The sequence below is a fragment of the Rhododendron vialii genome, chromosome 11a (assembly GCF_030253575.1).
Source record: "Rhododendron vialii isolate Sample 1 chromosome 11a, ASM3025357v1".
In the NCBI taxonomy this organism is placed as follows: domain Eukaryota; kingdom Viridiplantae; phylum Streptophyta; class Magnoliopsida; order Ericales; family Ericaceae; genus Rhododendron; species Rhododendron vialii.
The window spans coordinates 23005167-23015551 of record NC_080567.1 but is presented as its reverse complement, the minus strand read 5'-3'; the positions used below and the strand labels follow the sequence as shown (position 1 = coordinate 23015551).

The 10385-nt window shown below is 39.0% G+C and overlaps 1 protein-coding gene across 1 annotated transcript; it reads left to right on the top strand.

Moving 5' to 3' along the window:
* The first annotated feature begins 36 nt into the window (after positions 1-36).
* Positions 37-8261, top strand: LOC131307301 (proteasome subunit beta type-3-A-like). The gene is made up of 7 exons (XM_058333728.1): positions 37-216; positions 353-534; positions 1537-1644; positions 4392-4481; positions 5612-5696; positions 7263-7357; positions 7884-8261. Exons 1-7 carry the CDS (start codon positions 37-39, stop codon positions 7930-7932), a joined length of 789 nt encoding a protein of 262 aa, XP_058189711.1. The 3' UTR covers positions 7933-8261.
* Positions 8262-10385: the final 2124 nt, after the last annotated feature.

The following is a 10385-nucleotide window of genomic DNA, read 5'->3' as shown; positions in this document are numbered from 1 at the left end:
TATGCAAACGCGAGTTTGAGGGCGACGCCGTCTTGAATGTTGGACCGGGTTGCCATAGGCGCGCGGTTCACAAGACCCGGCCCGCTTACTTTTGCTTTGGCCTCCTCTTGGAAATTGGAGTCTCCTCCAAGCCAACACTCAGCAAATACAGCTCTCCGTTTCGCGTACTCATCTCTCTCATCCAGTTCCAAGTTTCAACAATCTCCTCCAATGTCGGTACGTCGTCTCTCTCTCTCTCTCTCTCTCTCTCTCTCTCTCTCTCTCTCTCTCTACGTATCAACTGTTGCCGGAAAACCCTAGTTTGTTCGAATTGCTCTGGATCAGTGCTTATTTGCTTGAAACTGATTTGCAGATCTTCGAGTACAACGGAAGTGCCGTAGTAGCGATGGTGGGCAAGAATTGCTTCGCCATTGCCAGCGATCGTCGACTTGGCGTCCAGCTTCAGACAATCGCCACTGATTTTCAGAAGATTTACAAAGTCCATGATAAGCTATTCATCGGCCTCTCGGGGCTCGCCACTGACGCTCAGACTCTGTAACTATACTCTTGGCCTATTTTGTCTTACTTTGTTCTTTTCAAAGTATGTGCCTTTTGTGGGTTTTTCTTTTCGTTTCTCCATTTTTAGAGGAGAAATCTAGCTATACACGCCGCGCACCATCTAAGATTTTAATTTTTCCTAGTGTATGATTGTGGTGCATGCTACGATTACCTTAATTAGGCTATGGGGTTGAACCTAAGTCACTTGCAGGAGCTGGAGCGGGAAAGCTTCTTTCATAAACATTCCAAACTAGTATTTAAATTCATGAGAGGAGGATTGAGGGCACACGCGGAGGGTCTTATTGAAGAATTATGTGACTAAGGGTTGAACCAACCCCGATGTAGCAGCCCTGCTAGCCCATCATAGATCGATGTGAATATCGTAACTGTGTTCTTAAATCCGATAGGGTTGCCCTGGTGGTCATGTTATGGACTTAGGTTTGCTCCCTCTCAGGTATCTGGTGCCAAGTTCAAAATCTCCTCAATCATAGGTGCTATTAACTCTTGTGGGGCTAGTCCATGCGGGGTTTTGCCTGGGCTTTATTTGGGCTCCCGCTAGTGGACGGTTAGGATCATATACCCTGTGATTTGTCGAGTTGCGCTTAAGCTGTCTTGGACATCTCAAGTGATCGGAAAGGAAAAATAGTAACTACTACGTATGTTTCTACTTTTTTTTTTGGTAAATCGGAAATTTAGTAACTATGTTCTTACCAATTACCCTAATGAGCCTTAATTATGAGAGTTTGTGTTTAGGTTATGAAATGTTGTGAATGTAATCAGTGTTTTTCTAGTTAGGAGACTTACTGGTGAGAGAAATTATGAAGCTTGGGGTAAATTTTGTTTTGTAGCGAGTCTTTGTGGGTATAGTTTCAAACCAGTGTGGTCGGGACTCAGGGCATATAGTTTGCACCGTTTGGTTGTGTACCATAGCCATACCTGTATTAAAGGTATATTTTTGGGTTTCTCTAGTCATTGTATTCTTTTTTACTACTTTTGTAGGTACCAGCGGCTGGTGTTTCGACACAAACTGTATGAGCTTCGAGAAGAGAGGAACATGAAGCCTGAAACCTTTGCTAGCCTTGTCTCTGCCCTTCTTTACGAGAAAAGGTAGGTAAATGTTATACAAAGAAGGCATATATATCATGGTGTATACCGTATATATGGTGTATGGCTTTGTTTTGCATGTCAATGAATCAAGCTATAAACAGGATGCTTTGTACTATCATAAAACCTAGAAATTTACTGTATATTCCTCTGCATTGTCAAACCTATAGCAAAATTGCTAGACATTTTTCTTGTCACAAGATTGTAGGAAGGAAAGGTACGAAAGCAATTGTCTCATACTCTCATTAGGTATGCCTTGTCATTCAAAATACAGAGGAAGACAATGCATTCATAAGCCAGAAATATGAAACCTTCAACAATAGTATTTTGACCATAACCAAGCAGGCCTTTAGGGCCATCATCAAGTACTTTCGGCCCTGTCAACTCGTTCCATTGTTACTTCTATAGACTTGTCCTTAGTTGTTTCTGCCTGTATCATAATTCTTTATATGTTCATCATCCTTATATTCCAAAAGTTTAATTCTTTACTAGGTGCATTTTTTTAAGTTTAGTTGCTCATAAGTCATATCTAACACTAAAGCTCCTATGCACCTCCATGTTATTAAAGCTCTAATAATCCTCGTCGAATTTTTAGGGAGGGGTTGTAAAACCCATCTTTCAACTATTCAAAGCTGACGAAATTAATTTCCATCATTTTTAATGTAATCTCTGTAACAGGAAATAAACTCTTAACACCCCCAAGAACAGCTCTCACTCTACCCTAAACTAAGAGAGCCTGGACTATCCAAAACTCTGTTGCAAAAGGGAAACGAATAACAATATGGTTCAGCCGGTCACCCTCCTCTTCTCTTCTTTGAATCAACCAGTTGACAGTGGGGATCGTACATGAGTAATGAGTTGGGGGGCCATTTAGCTTTAACAGGGACGAATAAATATGCTGCCTGATCAAGCTATCATAATGGAATTATGTTGGAAGCACCACTGTCTAGAAAGATTTCATCTCGCATAATCTTGCCCTTCCCTAATACTTGACCTGATGTACATCTTGTCGGTGATTATTGAGTTAAATATGCATCCTTTCAATCTTGCACCTCTCTATGTAGGGAGAACTCCAAAATGAATTAAGTCCCCTTTGCATGAGTAATGAACCACTGCAACCTTCTTATCTACTGCCACCCTGAAACTAATGGGAAAAGATCCTCTACTTTCTTTCTTCAGATCAGATGAGGATTTCACCTTTGCCCATTCCTAACCAGGTGAAAAATAATGTCACCCCCTTCTAACTCCTTTCACAGGCCGACTGACAAATTCAACGTGGACCAGTTCCTGCCCTCACCCATCTTTCAATGCTACCACACTTATCCAGCATCGTATCCATAAGGACCATCACATGCGAACCTCCAAAGCCACTTCCTAATGAAGCTTGGTCAAGTCTTCCAGCTTCGTGATTCTGAGTACAGACTGAGTCCCACTCAACCAATCTGAGTCCCTGCCAACCAATGGGAGTCTCACTCAGCCAAATGCTTCTCCTAGCAATAGAGGAAGGAAAGAGGCTTAACAATATTTGGGCAGACTGGGTAATGTACTCATAATGAAGTGTCCCCCATTTATAAGGTGTTGGCTACTTGGCTCTTCCAACTTGTCAAATGCCTATGAAATCTTGTTGTGATTGGATCCACATTGACTAGGCTTGAAAGAACCTACAGTCAGTTGCTAGATAAGATGATAGATGTAATCCAAATCTATGCTTGAGGATTACAAATAATAACCTGACTGTAATCCAAATCTATGCTTGAGGATTACAAATAATAAACTGACCTCCTTCAGTGCAACGAAATTGGATATACCATCCCTACTTAACCCTAAGGCTAGAAAATGCTACAAAGCATAAACACACTCCCACATAAACAACAACAACATAACATAACCCATCTAGTCCCCAATCATTAGGGGTATAGGCGGGGGATGATTGGAGACAAACCTAACCTTTGACAATATATGCACAAAGTGGCTGCTCTCAGAATACCACTAAAACAGTGGCCCCCCTAAACCTCCAAGAACCGAGGAGCTATAAGGACGTTTTGTTGTAAAACCATGCCCCCAAATCAAAGCCAAATGGCATCAGAGAGGGCAGGCCTAGAGACCCAAATCAATAGCAAATAATCAACATCTACGAGAATCAAGATGACATGCCACTAACACAGAGCCACTCACCCTTTCCATCTTAAAGACCTCCATGAAACCTCCCTGCTCTGACTCATCAGTCATTTGTCTTGACGACTCTGTGACAAGAACGAACAAGAAATGTACAAAGGGTCCTTTGTACCTCAATGTCCTGTAAGTGTGGAAGATGTCCATATGAATGCCATTCACCAGCACTGGCATTCTCATGGTAGAAAAGAACTAATCTACTTCCTAAGTCTCTTTTTGCATTATCGTAAATTTCCAGTGTATCCAATCCGCTCACCAGTCAACATTTTCATTGTCCCTTTCCCATTGTTGATTTAAAATTCTCGTTTGCAAGTCAACATTGCATCAAACTCTCTCTGTCATTGTATTCCTCGGAAGTGTTTCCTTATGGTCCCAGATCGAAGTTTATAAACAGATAATATTATAATGTTAGACCCATGTGATTACTTATCAAAAGAAAATTAAAAGACTGCACCTATGTGAATCTGTTTTGTGCTACTCCTGCTTTCTATGTCTTTACTCTCTTTCCTTCTCTGTACTGCTTCTGTTTGGTTTGTTGAGTAGGTTTTGGCTATAACATAGTACCTTTTTCTCTTAAGGTTTGGTCCATATTTCTGCCAGCCTGTGATTGCCGGATTGGGAGATGAAAACAAACCCTTCATTTGCACAATGGATTCAATTGGAGCCAAGTAAGTAAATTGTCTTCTCTCCGTATCTTAGATGAGATCTAAATACAGTAGATTATTTCATTTTTTGTTGGCTTGTTTGTCTTGTACACTTTTTTTTTTTTTTGAAGAGTTTTTGTACTTTGTATAATTGTTGTTTGCATACCTAAGAGTTGCTGGTAAACTTTCTTGTCTTTTGTTCTGCTTAGACAAGTGTTCTGGAAGTTGACTGTTACAGTAAGTTTGAAGGATCATCTAGTAATGTGTTGGTTTTGAATGAGAAGGTAATCCCATTCTGCAATATTCTATTTCGGCTACAATCACTGATTGTAGAGGAGCTACTAGCTTCTGATGTTTCCTGATGGAAAAAAGCTGAAGCCAGATGCATAAATTTCCAGAATGTCTCTTGTTATGCAGCATTGCAGCTTATGCTCAGATTTCAAGGAGTTCTCGTATTAGTCTTGAATCAGGCAGGATTTTACGGTGTTTTCTTATTTTCTAAAATGAGAAGATCCCACTTTATTGTGCCTGTCTGTCACTCGTGTTGAACATCTTCTGCTATACCAATTACCCATCAATATCGAGGCAGTAAACAGCAAATATTTTTGGGACAATTTTCTTACTGCCTTCACATGTACCAATGAACTATTGAAATAGCTACAAGGGATGAGTTGTATCTGGGCGTTTCGTTTTCACCCTATACATTAAGCTTACATCAAAGGTGATGCTAGTTTATTGTTGCTCTAATATGCTTAAAACTCTCGTCTGTCTGTTGTCTTTGATTAACCTGTCTTTTCTTGTGTAAGTTTTTTCCAACGTGTAGGCAGGACCTTAAATCAATGGGTTTCCTAGTTGTGCATTAAAGCTGAATTAAGTGACATGAGCAGTAGAATTTGCATTAAGATTTGTTTCGGTTTTTGTGGCTGCAAAAGATGTTAGCAGACCACTAATATCTAGGATAGTGGTAATACTGAAAGAAATTGTGCCGATCAAAAGAATAATGAAAGAAATTGTCAATAGGCATTTTTTTCCTGCATGGCCTAGAACTAAATCTTGATTCTTTGTCAATATGATTAAATGGATCGTGGCTGGTACAATGGTGGCACGATACTGACACTTTTTTGAATTTCTATTCTATTCTTTCCTGAATGCAGGGAGCTTGCAAAAGACTTCGTTGTTTCGGGGACAGCCTCGGAATCTCTCTATGGTGCCTGCGAGGCAATGTTCAAGCCTGACATGGTTTGTCATGATTTAGCTTTACAATTGATGTTTTGATTGATTTGCAAATGGCACGTGGGGACTTGTTCAGATTTGGAATCTTAATATTACGTTTTTTTTTTTTTCATTTTGAGAACGAAATCTAAATATTATGACAAGTACAGAATATAGACAGTCCAAATGATGACTTTTTCGGTGTCAGAAGCAAACCCCTTGTAAGCCTTGCTATGAAACTTTCCTATGGGAGCTTGAGTTAAGGGGTGAGAAAAGACATCCACATCTCAGTCGCATGAAGTGGGAGGGGGGGCGTGTAGCTCTTTTTTTATTTTCGCTTGTTGGATTAGAAAATGATTCTTGCTAATCAGGAGCGTGGGAGCGAGGTTTTGGAGGGGATTTGTCACCTGTAGTTGAAGGATCATGCAACTATGATCCATATGAATATACGGGAAGGTGTATTACATCACCTTAAAGTGGGTAGTGAACCATGTGCTGTATTTGTGGATGTTATGCGTATTATCATACGTGTGTATAGTTGAATACATTCCCATAGGTAAAGTTGTTCACGACAAATATCTGTAGAAATATTCACTCATATCATGTGGCAAGTGGAACTCGTATCTTCACATACATAGCATATGTTGCTCTTGGCTTTTGAGATGTGCAGTGAAGTATTTTACAATCTATGGCAATACATTCACTATAGGCAAAGTTGTTCACTACAAATATCCATAGAAATATTCGTTCATATCATGTAGCAAGTGGAACTCGTATCTTCACATGCATAGCATATGTTGCTCTTGGCTTTTGAGATGTGCAATGAAGTTATTTACAATCTATGCAAGTGCCACAACCCACACGCAAACATAGGTTGTGAGGGGAGCTAGGTGGAAGGTGGTTGGGACTTGGGAGAGGGGTGCGTTCAGAGCTGCAAACCAAAGAGGTCAAATCAGTAATTTAGTTTCAGTCAGATTTTCCCATCATATTATTATTGTTGGTGCAATCTCTAACACTCAAGGAAAAAAGATTCCCCAACACTATGTATATGTTTGTTCCCATTATCTTGTTATCGTGCTTTTTGTTTTTTGTCAGAGATAAGGTTGCATGGGGGGGGGGGGGGGGGTGTACTTGCTAGTACAGCTATGTACTTGCTATCAAGTTTTCCAGCATAATTCTTTCTTTAAGAGGTCAATAAATGATGCTGTAAATCATTGGTTTCTGAAAGATTGTTAGTGGAAATTGCGTAGAATGCTTCCTAGGGGATGCAGGAAGTATTAGAAGGACATTTTAGATCAGTGACTGGAAGTTTAGATACTTTAACTGCAGATGCTGTAGGTTTCTATAATCTTCGAACAGCAAGGCGGGGGTAGGGTGCTGAAAGATCAAACATTTGGAACATCTTGTACATAGGAACTATTGATTTTTGAAATCATTGTGTACTGTTGCTTGTAAGTATCCAAATATTCATGTTTTTGTCCACCTTACGAGCGGAGAGTTGCAAACACTTGGTTGAAACTTCTTATTTTCAAGCAACTCAAGAAAATTCGTCGTAACTGCAGCTATAACTGTTTTTTGTGTCCTATCATTCAGGAACCTGAAGAGTTGTTTGAGACTATCTCTCAAGCATTGCTATCATCAGTAGATCGTGACTGTCTGAGTGGTTGGGGAGGACACGTCTATGTTGTGTAAGCTTGATGAACTGCTTTTTACTCTCTTAACCTTTTATCTTTATCTACAACCGTTACAATTTTTTCGGAAGGAATTGCGTTACTGACTATGCAAATGTTAAGGACATGCATACTATAGCATCATAGACTTCATAGCTGTTATATCACCAGACTCTGCTTGTTGATTTGTTTAGTGTTTTCTTGCATCTTTGACAAATATTTGTCTGAAAATCAGAAGTTGATATTGACAATAAATTTTTCCACCTTGTCATATTCAGAAGTACTATACGTTTTGATAAAAGAGGAAAAAGAAATATGTTAAGATCTTTAGATGAGACATGGTGAAGATGACGTCGCTAATTTTTCTAATTGGATGATTCATTTATAAGTTTTCAAATTACACTCATGAAATTTATTCCTTTTGCCTTCTCTTGATTTGCTTTGCGGCGGAGGAATTTTGACAAAGATCATGGCTCTCATTTTCTGCTTTTCTACCAAATTTTGTATTGCTAGAGTAATAACATGTGTATTTGTTTTGTTGCAGCACACCAACAGAAGTAACAGAGAGGATTCTGAAGGGGAGGATGGATTGACCTGTTCCGATAAAAGTGAAAAAAGCGTATCTAGTTTCCCATCTCTTTTGGATTTCTGCTTCTTCGGTCCAAGCCTGCTACTGATGAGCTTTCTTGGCCCGAGTAAAGCCCTGTTTGTGTTCTACTGGAAAATTATTCAGATATTTTAAATTTGGATTTCACGTAGGCCCAAAATAGGTTGTGGGATGAAGAATTCCTTGAAATTTTAGATTCCCTCAACAAACATGTATTTCCATCCGCCTATTTTTTTTAGATTTTGTTCTTAGCCGAATCCAATACATGGTGGTTCTGAACACGGTGGGGAAATAAAATTGATATGGTTTGTGCAACGACGGTGTTTGCAAATAGTGATATGGTGTTATACAGGCTTAAGGTTGTGACAAATCGATGGAAAAGGCAAGAATTATATGCTTCATTTTAAGCTTAGGCATTTTTTCGTTCATTTATATCACCAGGAAATGCCAAAAATACACCCCCGGTGGATAGGCCTTTTATCTGCACCTTATCTGATCGTAGAGCTTATGCCAATCAGAGACTTTGAGTTCTCGTTCGCATGATAATAGCTTGTTCAAAATCTATTTGTAACATAAACAAACCCGAACAATTTTTGAAGCTTGATAAGTTTTCAAACAAACCTTGATAAAAGCTTTATTACGTGTCTTATCCAGCTTATTCTGTCCACAGAATTTAAGTTGGTTGACATCGGTTTGAAAACACCACAAGCTTGAGATTGGCTTGCCTGAATAACACGTCAAGCTTGCACATGTTTTTCAAGCTCGTTAAGTTTTCAAAGCTATCTGAAACAATTAATTGATCGGCTTGTTAGGTTCATGTACCAGGCTGCCAGCTCTATCTAGGCGTGGGTTTGGACTTTGTAGTCCAACTTTGGACCACTCTACCAGTCCCCCATAAAGAACTAGTGTTGCTGGGTTGTTTTTCTCTTGGATCAGTCAAAAAATATGGTTTTGGAACCTTTTTTTCTCTTTGGAAAGTTGGTCCTTTGTAATCTGGGACATATTTCTTGTTATTATAATACCAGAGTTAGGCCTATAGTTTGAAAATAGAACCGTCCAATATTTAAGGAAAGAACCTAGCTTTTGTGGAGCAGCTAGTCAATATGTTCCTGTTAACCTGGCTCAAGTTCACATTATACATACTCTATATGTTCCTGTTAAAACTCACTATTTCGTTTTTTTTGTTCGTAACAAAATCTGTTGGCCTGTAGTATGATGCGGGAGATTTGGTTCGGCCCTCTTCGGTGCCAAATTTGACGGATCCGAAAATCGTATTACAACCGTCTGTGAGTGCTTTTAACAATTTAGATTCAAATGAAATTTTTTCGGAAAAAAAGTTAAAACTCTTTCTCGAAAAAATTTCATTTGAATCCGAACCATTAAAAACCCTCACGAACGGCTGAGATTTGCCATGCAGAGTGCCCCTGCAGGATCCCCGGGTCATTTTTTTAACAGGAACATATAGAGTATGTATAATGTGAACTTGTATTTTTTTTCCAAAAAGATTATTGAAGTATGTATGGATTTAGGCACGTGGCTGAGATATGCATTAGAAAGTTCAAATCGCAGCCATTTAGATACATCCCCCCATTCAACCCCCATCCCTTTCCCTTTATTCAAATGGAGGGTCCCAACTTGGTCCAAGTGACCAAGAAAAACAAATTTAATTTTAGGATTTTGAAAACATGGTTTTTTAACTTTTTACTGTATTATACATTGTGCAAGAAAGCATGCGCATGGACTTCTTACCGTATGGATACGTAGAAAAATGCAAAACTTTTTATGTGTTCGTTTGTTTGTTCTTTCTTTATATCCTTTCTTCTCTTGAAGAGAGTTTATGATTTGAGAAACGTGTGCGATATTAGTTGTAAAAGTCATAATTTAAGAAATTTTTTGACGAAATTAATGTCAACCGACGAAAATTATCGCCGAAAGACAACAAAAGCGAGTTCAGTACCAATTTAACCTCCACCAAATTGATCTACGTCGAATCTGCCAATAAACAAAATTTGCTGCCAAAAAAATTATTCTAAGGTGAGTGTAATTCAAAGGTCTGGCTCTGGGATTGTACCGAAATTGAAATTGAAATCAAATTCACATGGCAAAAAATTTTACATTTTTTAATTTTTGACCTGTAACATGTCAAAAATGAGTTTAGAAAAGTTATTTTGACTCTCTGTGAACTTGCTTACATGTATTTTTTTTCAACCAAAAAAGGCAAAAAAATTATACTCCAGCTAATTTGGACTTGATTGATCTTAGTCTCTGCGGACAAACGAAAAGCTTTTATAGCCCCTGTGCATGTGGGTTTTGGGAGAAGGTTTTGGGTGTCGACCGGTTGGCATGTGGGCGATCCGGACCATCTAAACGTGTTTTAAACGGCTCAGATTATTCTCTCTTCCCTCGTCCCACCACTCTCTCTCCTCTCTTTTTTTCTCT

Bases quoted from the DNA above. Each gene is read 5' to 3' on its own strand.
- LOC131307301 (XM_058333728.1), top strand. From the start codon at position 37: ATGTTGGACCGGGTTGCCATAGGCGCGCGGTTCACAAGACCCGGCCCG. The intron at 1,645-4,391 runs GTAGGTAAATGT...TTTTCTCTTAAG, and splicing joins GCCCTTCTTTACGAGAAAAG to GTTTGGTCCATATTTCTGCC. The intron at 7,358-7,883 runs GTAAGCTTGATG...GTTTTGTTGCAG, and splicing joins GGAGGACACGTCTATGTTGT to CACACCAACAGAAGTAACAG.